Raw genomic sequence first — 12,312 nt, forward strand, 5'->3', positions numbered from 1 at the left:
GCTAGGGTTGGTATTTATGGTAGGAGTAAGTATCTGCATTTATTTGTGGCTTTCATGTGGCTGGATTCACATTCACTCAGGGTACAGCAATTTTTCAACTAGTTTCTGGACTTTTTACAAAGGGAATTGATTCATGCGTGTTGTGAATCAGTGTATCCACTGGGGGAAGGAGAGTCTAGAGCTTTATACTATGCTATGTTGCTTATGTTACCCCTTCTTGTGTAAGTTTTTACAGATTGAGTACTTAAAGAATTGGCCCATTTCATCTAAGTTATCAAATGTGTGGACAAAGACTTGTTTATAATATTCTTTTTTATGCTTTTAATATACATAGTATGAAAGTGATGAACCCTCTTTTAATTCTGACATTAGTAATTTGTGTCTTCTCTCTTTTGGGAGGGGTAGCCTAAGTATGGTTTTATCAATTCCTTTGAACTTTTCACAAAAAACTGCTTTGGCTTCATTGATTTTTTCTATTGATTTCCTGTTTACAAGTTCATTGATTTCAGCTCTGATTTTTATATGTAATTTTCTGTTGTTTACTTTGGATTTAGTTCCTCTCTATTGCTGATCTCAATATTTCCCTAAAGGATGATGGTGCTCCTGAACACAATTTCTCTCATTTTAAAATCCAAATTCAAGCAACTCTAGGTGATGTGCAGCCAGTAGACCATTTCTGCTCTTACTTTGTCCTTCTCTGTGCTTATCATCATCAGGACCACCATGACCTCTTAAGATTATTTTCTTTCATTTCTTACTGTATTTGCACATAGGAAGGAAAGTCTGAAAACTGGATCATCAAATTACATATTTTATTTAGAAAATGCAGAGGAGAAATGGCTTTGCATTGGTATACACTAATCATCTTGCTTTATTTCATATTGATGACATAGCACTACTCAATATTAGATAGGTATTAGCATATATGATGACCAAAACAAACGTTGCAGAGTATAGAGAATAGCAGATAGAGTATGGAGTACATGCAGTGAAACTCAGGAAATTCTCCTTTAATGGAGATTGGATATTCCTGGATCTTGAGAGAATAGGATGATGAGGAGAGAAGAGGTCAGCGAAGGTATTCCCAGGAAGAAGGTGACGAAGAAAGGAGGTGGACCATGTCCCAAATGAGAGGGAGTTGCAGACATCATCATAGGAAAAGTCAGGTGTTCAGACAGTCTCACACAGGAATGAAGTAAAGCTGATAAGAAGGTGGCACAGAAGCAAATCCATTTGCAACAGGGGTGGTGTCAATGTCCTTTGGATCAACCACAGATTTCAAGTTAAATTTTTGTAAAATGGTGGTCAGGAATAAAAACAGCTCCATGCGGGCCAGGCCCTCTCCTGCACACACCCGTTTTCCTGAAAATAAACATAGAGTAGATACTCCTTGAACACTGTGTTCTGGCTATCATAAAGAGCATATGCAGTAACTATTTGATAAATGGTTGAATGGATGTATGGAAGGCAGGATGGCTGGATAAACAGATGGACAAATAATGGGCACACATGCTATACAACTAATATTTTATTTTAACAGATATCCTTTTTTCAACAAGTATTTATTGAGCATCAGTACTATTCCAACCATTTCATTAAGTATTCTTACATTATAACTGCTCTTTTGATATTTCAAGTTGCCATCAAGCTTTCCCAGAAACACACACACATTGGTTGCACTTTCTGTTCCTAGTCATACGTTCCATGATCTTTCTTTCCATTCTTCACATCCTCTGTTCCCTGCTTTAACTATACCTACTCTTCATTAATCTCCAACACACAGTGAAGTTTCAATTTTTATGTCACACTCCTAATTTTGGCTAACCTACACTTCTCATATTTTTTCAGTACCTAGCTCAAATTTCTTTTCTGAATTTGGAAGAACTGGGTCAACTCTTCAAAGCTCCCATGATGTGGCCCAATAATGAGGATATATCATGAAGAGGGAAAGTGCATAGGCATTGAGATTAGTACTCCTGACTGTGAACAAAGTGCAATTCCACCAACCCCAGGGTGGGTACTATGTAAGTTACAACTGATCACATAAAGCTATCCTGTCTTTTGAAGTACCAAAGGAAATAAAGTTTCATTACCTGCTGAGAAAGCCATGAAGTAGTCGCTCTTCTTAAAGTTGCCACTCTCATCCAGGAAGTGACCAGGGTCAAATACTTCTGGATTGGGGAATTCTCTGTCATCGTGCAGCACAGAAGTCAGTGATATTAATATGGTTGTGCCCTGGAAAGAACAGATAAAGATAAACAGAGTTATCAAAAAGTCATGGAGCTGGAATAAATGTTGTAAATAATTTAGTGCAATCTTATGATCTATAGAAGAGGAATCCTAAGTCTAAAGAAACATAGTGGCATTTTGAGCCAGACAGAACAAGGAATAAACAAGGATAAGTTTAAGTTTAATGGCATTGATGTTGCTAAAGTGAACTCCAATAGCATTTGAAATACTGAGTATATGGATCCTATGGTACCAGACCTTCTGAATCCATTCTGTTTATCACCACGTGTGGACACTAGTGTATGTCCCATCAGCTCTTTATTTTATCTTTTCATTTTTCACTACTCTCATATGTGGATTATGGTTTAAAGTGGAAGTGTCTGTTGGAGCTTGAAACACCTGGAGTTATCTGTTCATAGGGCTTTTGCAAACAGACATCTGATCTAATTAAAATTAATCTCTTCTGAGGTAATAACAATAAGTACAGTAACAACTATTAGTGCATATCATTGCCAAGCAGCTTGTTTGTCTTAATTTAAAAATATGAAGTAGACTCCATTACAGATTAATCCTAGCTTAGAAACACAGAAACGATGATAAAATTAGAACAATCATTTTGTAATAGTTCAGCTTAGGATCATCAATTGAGGCAAGTTTTATCAATTAATGTTAAAACTGTTGGGTGAATGAATGGAAAGCATGATATTCAATAATCCTAAATTAGTATGCCATAGATTTTGATTAATTAAATGCAAAAACAGAACTTCTGCCTTGGAGAGATCTGCCAGATACCACTTTATTGTGTGAGAAACATAGCACAACCAATAATGGGATAAGTGACATTATGTGACCCCCGCCTCACCAATGACCTTCAGTGGGACATACAAAGCACACTTGTGTAGTTCTCCTGCCAAAATCAAAATGTAAAAAAAAATCACACAAAACCAGCCTGAGGAATATTTTACATGACTCATGGCCTTGGCTCTTCACAAAGTTAAATATACTGAAAGAAAACATAGCAAGGGGAACTGATAATAGGAGACAAAAAGAAAAGAAAACCAAATTATGTGCTTGTTCCTTGGCTGGATACTGAATTGCAAAGAAAGAGAAAGCTATAAAGGATATTCTAGGAAAGTTGATAAAATTTAAATAAAAGCTGTACATTAGATAATATTATTGTATCAATGATAACTCTTGAGTGTGAATGCTATTATTAATCTGTATACAAAAATTATTCCTATTGAAATATACTGACTGAAGTATTAAGGTGTTGACAGATAAATAGATACATGGATATAAAAGTAGACATGTATACAAATTTATATACTACATATATATGCACATGTTTTAATGTTTTTAGATTAAAAAAATTTTAATGACATGTTGGGGTGAAATTACACCCATTAAATTTATCATATAGCAGGTCTAAAACTTTATTTTTAAAATTATTTGGTTGTATATTTTTTAACAATATAGGAATTTCTTTCATTAAGATATAAAAGCAAAAAAAGAAAGATACAAAAGCCAATATATTTTTATTAAATGATTTGAACAATTGGATATTCACAAAGAAATAAAAGGAGGCATGACCATTACTCTGCACCATAAGTAAAATTTACCTGAATGGATCAATGATCTAAATATAAGTGCTAAAACTGTAAAGCTTTAGAAAAAAATAAGAGTAAATCTTTGGGATCCTGTGCAGGCAAATATTCTTTAGATAAGGCAAAAAAAAGTGCGAATAAACCTGACATCATTGCAAAGTGTTCTATTAGACTGATTGTTTTATAACAGACATCAACAAAAAATAACCCCTGTGGAAATCCAGCCTACTACCTGTTTTTATACAGTGCATGAGCTAAACATTTTAAATTGAAAAGACCAAGGAAGAATAAAATTTTGTGACACTAAAATTACGTGAAATTTAAATTTCAGTTTCAATAAATATTGAGATATAGCCTTTCTCATTTGTTTACATATGCTCTATGACTGCTTCCATGCTACAATGGCAGATTTTAATGCTGCATCAGACACTTCAAGGCCCATGAGGTCTAAAATATTTACACTCTGGCTCTTTATATAAAAGGTTTATCAAAACTTGTTTTAGACCATTATTTCCACCTAGCTCAATGGTCCCAGCCTACGATAGAAGAAATCACTTATCTGATTCATAAGAAGGTAGAATCAGCCACGCAATGTTGCATATTTTTCTACTGGGATGCCCTATACAGGATGGAATGCTCATTTCCAAATCTGATGTAATGGATGGAAAAGATAGGCAATCTCATTCTCATATCTACTCCATTATTTCCCTTTTACCTAGAAATACAAGGAAAAATAAGTTTGATTAAGTATTTCCCTTAGACCCCAATATTAAAAAAGAAAAGTCTTCTCCTCATTGTGTTCTTTGTTGAAAAAAATGAGTGGGCTTGAAATCCTAACCCTTGTACCAAATCTATAATCATTGAGGTAAGTTTCAACACCTCTTGGTAAAGTCATCAATTCTGTCTTCTCCAAAGATTGGCATTAGTATTTGCAGCCTTAGCAAAGCCATTGCTTTCTTTCTTCAACAAAAACAAATTTTGTAATATTATTTTTTAAACATAATAGTAATATGTCCTGGTTTCAAGTGAACTGGAGTAGCTTGTAGTATTATCAACTAAAAAGTCTGAATATGTACAGAAATTGTAAATCTGCTAAGACAAAAATTTGTCTCAAGATTCCATAGTTGGGAGAATCTCAGAGAGGTAAGCTGATACCTACAGTTAATTTTAAGTCTGTGTCAATGTACAAATTTTAATCAAAACAAGAGTGTTCCATCATTCTGACTGCCTAGTAGGAGAGGGATAAACCCTTTCTGGAAGAAGATAAAAACATCATCTGAAACTGCATTTTTTCATACATAATAATTAGCATCTAACTAAAAGTTATTAAGCATTTTAAGAACACAACTAAGTGGCCAGCAGAAGAGGATGAGACAATAAAAATAAATCCATGTTAGAGAACATTTCTCACCTACTTTATAAGGCCAGCATTACCTTGACACCAGAAATGTGACAAGAAAATTTTGATGAAGGAAAACTGCAGGCCAAAAATCTCTTATGAATATAAATGCAGAAGTTCCGAACAAAATATAGCAAATTAAATCCAGCTGTGTGTGTATACTGATAATATGACTATTTAGTGGGAAAAATGAGGCCATACAATCATACTAATAGATGCAGAGAGTCAACATGAAAAAATTATATACACATTCATGACCAAAAAATCATAAAAGATACGAGGGTAAACTTCCTAATCTGAATAAGAATATCTACCAAAGTGTACATAAAACATCGTTATCAATAGCAAGACGTTAAACCTCCGATCTCCTACAGATCAGAAGTGAAACAAGGATGAAACAGGAATATTAACTCAGGTAACAGAATGATGTATATAGAAATTGCAAATTAGTCTAGAGACAAATTATTAGCAATGATTTTAAATTTAGCAAGTTTGCTACATACAAGGTCAACAAAATAATAAAATGGATTATATTTCCATATATCAAAGAATTGGAAAAGCCACTTTAAAAATTTACAACAATAATATTAAGTATCTAGGAAAAACCAAAGATTTGAAAACAAATGCATTGAAAAAATTATTGAGAAAATTAAAGAAAGCCCTCCAAAATTGGGAGCATATAACATGTCCATTAATTAAAAGATTCAATGTGTCATGATGTTAAGTTTTTCCAAATTGACCAAATGTCACCTTGATAAAAATTTCAGCAGAGTGTTTTGGTAAATTAACAAACTCTTACTAACATTCATTTGGAAACGTAGACAGCTAAGATTAGCCAAACAAAGTTAAAGAAGAACACATTTGGAAGACTTAACCCTGCCAGCTCTCAAAACCCACTATATAGCATATAGTCTAGACGTGAAGCAAATCAAAATCCATAATGCTGCCACACAGTTGACTTTTGTACTTCTCTCATCTCGTATTCATAGAGGACTGGACCCATACTGTGAAAATTGGAACTTCAAGACCACTAGGGTCAGTATAAGAGAAACAAATGTTACCTTAGGGATAAAGTAGTTTCTGAATTTAACGTCACGAGTCACTGCATGGGGCACATTGGTAGGGAGGAGGTCAATGTATCTCTGGATCTCATGCACCACAGCATCTGTATAGGGCATGTGGCTCCTGTCCTGCATGCACGGGCTCCGGTGTCTGCCAATCACACGATCAATCTCTTCCTGGACTTTAGCTGATAAAACACAAAGAAGACTGATGGAAAAAGAGAAAAATGCATACCACATTTTCATGTCAATTCAAGGATACATGAAGCATTAGGAAAGTGTCCCAAAATCATTATAAACATCAGTTATACACCCAGGAATAAACCTAGACATAGAGAGATAATTGCTATAATATAGATAGATAGAACTCTCCCACAAGCTAGGTTTAAGATCCATCTATAAATACCTATATATCAGCATACATGATAATACAAACAGAAAAGATGAAATGTTTCAAAATATAAATGAAACATAATTGTCAAGAAATTACAGCCCTTGCATAAAGAAAAACAAAAGCAAAATATTAATTTATACCAAAATAATATATGCATTGAAAAGTTACATTATAATCTATGTAGCTTTGTGTACGTGTGTGTGTATAACTTGCAGTGGTGCTCTCTTCCTCCAAGTTGCCAAATGCTACCACTTTGAACATCCTAGCACTTTCTTAAATTTATGTTCTATTTCTAAATAATGACTCTCTGTTTCTATTTCTTACTTACCTCTTTTTAGACAATATTTGACTTCCTGGTATGAGCGGTGAGAATTTACATCTCCATCCCTGCCTCATACAAAATACACCCACACACACACAAGTCCCCTTGTTCTACTTCCCCTATATAGTTAGACCTCAATTTTTGACTGTTAGAATATTTATTTTGGTATCATTCTGACTATATAAACAATGTTCCCTGGTAAAACAATTATGATTATGTTTCATTTTGGGTACTTTCTTGGACTTAACCATGTTTCTAGTTCAATTGTTAATTGTCTATATCTCAATTTAGAATTATTCCCAAATACTGAGGTAGGTGTTTCCAACTCTTAATAATGATTTCTCTATTGTTAGGACATTTCAGATAATTCACTGCTTCTCTTTTGTTCTTGGTGTCTCCCCTCACACCTACTTTATCCACCAAATCCATTTTGAAATGGGTATTTTCTAGGCCTGGTGTCTACCAACCTCCCTGACAATTTGATTCTCCTTGATGAGTTCTCCTGATTCCTTGAGCCCATGACATCTTCTGACTTGACTTCAGACATTTGGATGAGAAAGGGGAAAGAGGGTGTAAAAATTTTGTCAAACATACAGGTCTGAAAATACCCTCTGTTTATTAATACACAATTTGATAGTTGCTCTCAAGAATTCTGATACTCTTCTGAATCCTCTCCTTACTTATCACCTGAAAAATCTCTCTGAAAGTTTTGGTGATTTTATTAGTGGTGTTCTGAAATTTTATGACCCTGTGTCTTGGGTGGATGTTTTCATTTCCTTCACTCTGCTATTGTCAAGAGAATTTTCTACCTGAGTCGCAAAACATGGAGGGTTTTTTCTCCAGAACTGTTCACAATTAATCTGGCTTCTAAATTTCAGAAAGCAGGATGGAAAAAGGAGCTAAGACTCTCAGAGCTCAAGAAATAGATTCTTACTTAACCTTTCTCTTCAGCCCTACAACTCACCCTTTCCCTGTCACTGCCCAGTGTCCCTGAGTGTAGGGCCTCTTAGGTTCATTTTCTCTGGAGAGTAATCCTTCCTCATCCTGTTGGGGAAAAACAGTTACCTGATAAAAGGGCATGTTGAAGGGTCCCAGGCAGGGGACCCTTCTCCTTCTATCTTCTTTGACACTTGGTACTTCCAAATACCAAACCTTATAGGGATGTAAGGACACAAATGACTTGTCCTCACTATATAGCTTCCTCTTCTGACATTCATGTTACAATTTCATCCTCTCTACTGAGTTCATTTTCACCCCTCAATATGCTCTCTCTGTTTCAGAAATTTGTTGAGGATTTATCGGCTGTTTCTTGACCTCTTTCTGTGCAACTTTAAAAGGCTAAATCTCATTTGTAACAGGTTATAGTCTTTTCATTGGGACCCTGACACAGGACAAGATGATGTATGTTTCTAAATTGCTGTTCATAACCGTAACTCTTGAAAGATAAATTTCTAACACAAAATTTTTGGTAAAAGATAAAATCATTGACCCTGTAAAATTCTTAGCTTGGCAAACACCACTTTTCTGGGAGCAGTCTTCCGGAATAACAAAATTCCTTTATGCACATCTTAAGACTGAATAGCAACACATTTCTTGTGAATCTAAGTTTGTAGAACACTTCCTAGAGCATGGAAATTATCTCAGGAAGTCTCACGAAATCTCTAGGATTTCCACTTATGCGTCAATAGGCACTTTCCATTTCTCTATCCTGGCTTTAGAAACTGCATTTTCCGAATGAGGAGCTCTCTGCAAGAAAGTACCTACTGTTCAAAGAGGCCTTTTATAATAAAACCAATATGCAGTCCCAGGCCAATACATGCTATCTGTGCCTGCCACAAATAACCTCCCATGAAATCCAGACACTGCTTTATTGATTTTGCTACTGCCCACATTGTTTTTACTCCTCTCAGTCATTCTCCTGTATTATATGAAGATGTCCCATTATTTTATGTTCTCTAAAGTTGTAAAAATTAAGCTGGTTGAATAGATATTTAAATAATGAAGGCTTGCTAGGGAGAACAAGATAGAATATACTTGCAGAGCCTTTCCAACATCTTTTCTGAAATTCACCCTGCTCATTGTGTTGGTCATACCTATGACCTCTGGGTGCTTCAGCAGGAGGAGAAGTCCATATCTCAGGGTGGTGCTCGTTGTCTCTGTCCCAGCTCCAAACAAATCAGATACAGTGATTTTTAAGTTTTCAAAAGTAAACTCCGACTGTTGATTTTGCTTTTCCTACGAATGATTTGATAAAATTATTGGGCAAATTAATTTGCCAGAATTACAGTTAATCCAAATAACTCACATTGTTATAAAATTAAGCCAACATATAAGCTGCAGCGTGCAACATTAGAATAAACTATTGTATGGTATGGCAAGAGACTGTAGATCAGATGACTTAAGCATCATTTTATACTGGTTTATCCCTCACTTGCTTAAAGTGAGCCTCTTTTATAGATTGGTTAGCTATGCAGCATAGTTTTTGCCAGTGAGATGTAAGGAGAAGGCTGTGGTGCCACTTCCTCTATTTTTCCTTCTTATTCAAAACAAAAATGTGAAGGAGGTAGAAGAGACATCATCTTGGGACAAGAGGGTTGAATCATGAAGTTAGCTTGTATACTCTGTATAGGTGAAGAAAAATGGAAGGTCTGATGTTTCAGGGCTCCTGGTGTTTCAAAGTTACTGTACTGCACTACACTGACATATCACAAGATTCTTAGTATGTGAAGTAAATAAACCCACTATTTGTTAAAGCCATTGTTAATAGTTTTTCTCTTATTTGTAGACAAACACAATCTTAATGAGTCAAAACAGGTAGATTAGGGTTATATCATGAAAGATGTTATAAGGCTGAATCAAGATTTTATAATGCTCTTCTTTGTTAAAAATTTATATGAAATCAACATTGTCTGTAGACTATGAAGGTGAAATTGTGCAAAAGCTAATATTGCAGCTTAACCTGAAACAAATCATAGTCAAAGAGAATGGATTCACAAAGACAATATAGAGTCATCACTATAGTATTCCATATGCAACGAAATAGGAGCTTAGTCTAGCAAACAAATACAGGAATGAAAAGGAATATACAAATTGAAGAGACACTACAAACATGAATACAGAGAGTTTCCATAGGGGAAAAAAGAGATAGTAGGGATAATGCAAATTTCAAGGCTGACACACTAGTTGAATACAGCTCACATAAATTGGAAGTTGGGAGAGAGACAGCAACTGATAAAGTAACACTGGTTTACAATTGAGGAGACGACGTGACACAGAATAGAAAACAACAAGTGGGCAGTTTTAAATACTGAATAGAAGGATCATTAACATACAAAAAGTACGTTTTTTGCAAACATGTCCCTAGGCTGCATTAATTTCTATGATGCATTTATAATCTCCAGGGGTCGAGGGGCATGTCTAATATTATGTAATAAACACAATTAAGACAGACTAAACTCTCTGAATGTTTGCACTTGTTAGACAAAGACTCATCCCCTTTGGTAACATTGGCTTCACATAGTGTTTTAAGATTGTCAATTAAAAAGTATTCCAAGTACTAAATTCAGTAAGAAGAGCAGTGTACTCATAAAATAATATTAGTATTTCCATTTCTTGAAGTGTATTTGGAGACACAGTGGTTACATGCACATAGCCTATCATTATTAAGCTGTACAAAGCAACATTGAAACAAATTATATAAAACAATATTGAAAGAAATTAAAGAAAACCCAAATAAACAAAAAGACTTTCCTTGTCATAGATCCAAATACTCAGTATTGTTATGATGGCATTCTGGGAGTACTGGCACAAAGATGACATAGAGGATGTTCCAGGAACCAGTCCTTCCACTGAAACAACTATTGGCCATGCAAAAACTTTCTTAGCAACTATTTTGGCACCCTAGAGACTAGTTATCCACTTGAAGCATCCAGTGGAGTACTTAAGTAAAAGTGTCTGGTAAATATGACATCTCACATAGTGGCTAACATTCCTCATAACCTAGTTCTAAGTCAGACAGTTCTGGAGAGTATGGACCATGTTCCTCATGCAACTTGCATGTTCCAGAGTGAGCAATAGGGACCACATTCTTCAACAATCAGTCTTGCATGTTTTGATCACAGAGAGGCTGGCACAGAGAATAGCCAGTGTTCCAGTCTCCTCACATTCAAGCAACGTCCACAACAGCTTTCACTCAGGAGATAAAGAAACAGAACAACTTCTTTTTCTTTTCTTTTCCTTTTAGATTAAGGTATTTAAGAGAATATCTGTAAGGTCACTACCTGACTATGGAGATAATAGAACAGAGAGTCAAGTGATCACACAGGAAAAGAAAAATAGTCTTGGCAAAAATAATTTGGAAAAGCTGCCAAACAAATGGATGAATGCAGTCTTCATCAAGTAACAGCAACTGCTGGGAGACAGAAAAATCTTATTTCCAGAGTTACCACATTACAACATATTAAATGCTCTGTACTCAACAGCAACAAAAAAAATTAAAAGGGAGACAAAGAAACAGGTAAGTATAGCCCATGAACAGCTAAAAAAAAAGTTGATATAGATGATTCCTGGAGAAACTCAGACATCAGACTTACTAGATAAAAACTTAAAGATAAATGTCTTAAATACGCTCAAAGAGCCGAAGGAAATCATGTACAAAGAACTAAAGAAAATCAGAAAAGTTTATGAGCAAGTAGGGAATATCAATAATGAGAAAGACGTTATAAAAAGGAATCAAATAGAAATTCTGGGGCTAAAACATACAATACCTGAAATTTTTTAAAAATCCCCAGAGGTTTTCAACAGTGGAATTGAGAAAGCCCAAAAAAGAAATAGAAAACCTGGAGACAAGAAAACAGAAATTACCCAGTTGAAATATCAGAAATAAAAGGGAAGGAAGAAAAATGAACAGAGCCTAAGGGACCTATGGAACTCCATCAAGTGTATCAACATCTACTTTATGGAAGTCTCAAAGAACAGAGGGAAAAGGAGCAAAAAAAGTATATTTGGAGAAAGAATGGTTGAAAACATCCAAAATTTAATGAAAGCCATGAATCTATATATGCAAGAAGCTGAATAAATTCCAAAGGATAAACACAAAAACACCCATGCAAAGGCTTATTTTAATCAAATTGTCAAAAGACAAAGACAAAGAGAGAATGTTTAAAATTTCAAGAAAGAGGTGACTCATTATGTACAAAAGGATCCTCAGTAGAAGAAATTGATGATTTTTTAAGAAACTGTAGAGGACAGAAATCAGTGTATGTGTATATGTAAAGTCTTGAAAGAAAATAAGCCAACCAGCA

The 12,312-nt window shown here is 34.9% G+C and overlaps 1 protein-coding gene across 3 annotated transcripts in view; it reads right to left on the minus strand.

The window, feature by feature from the left end:
* Nucleotides 1-798: 798 nt before the first annotated feature.
* LOC124236086 (cytochrome P450 2C19-like) overlaps nucleotides 799-12,312 on the minus strand; it is a 78,528-nt gene continuing 67,014 nt past the window's right edge. For 2 of the 3 annotated variants that reach the window (XM_046654759.1, XM_046654758.1), the window contains exons 6-9: nucleotides 9,103-9,244; nucleotides 6,294-6,481; nucleotides 2,094-2,235; nucleotides 799-1,362 (exon numbers count right to left, since the gene is read on the minus strand). In XM_046654759.1, the coding sequence (XP_046510715.1) occupies nucleotides 1,181-1,362; nucleotides 2,094-2,235; nucleotides 6,294-6,481; nucleotides 9,103-9,244 (654 nt within the window). In that variant the 3' untranslated portion in view covers nucleotides 799-1,180. Of the gene's footprint in view, nucleotides 1,363-2,093; nucleotides 4,549-6,293; nucleotides 6,482-9,102; nucleotides 9,245-12,312 lie in introns of those variants that run through there. The other variant, XM_046654760.1, reaches the window with a different exon arrangement.

This window comes from Equus quagga, chromosome 2 (assembly GCF_021613505.1).
Source record: "Equus quagga isolate Etosha38 chromosome 2, UCLA_HA_Equagga_1.0, whole genome shotgun sequence".
NCBI classification, from domain to species: Eukaryota; Metazoa; Chordata; class Mammalia; order Perissodactyla; family Equidae; genus Equus; species Equus quagga.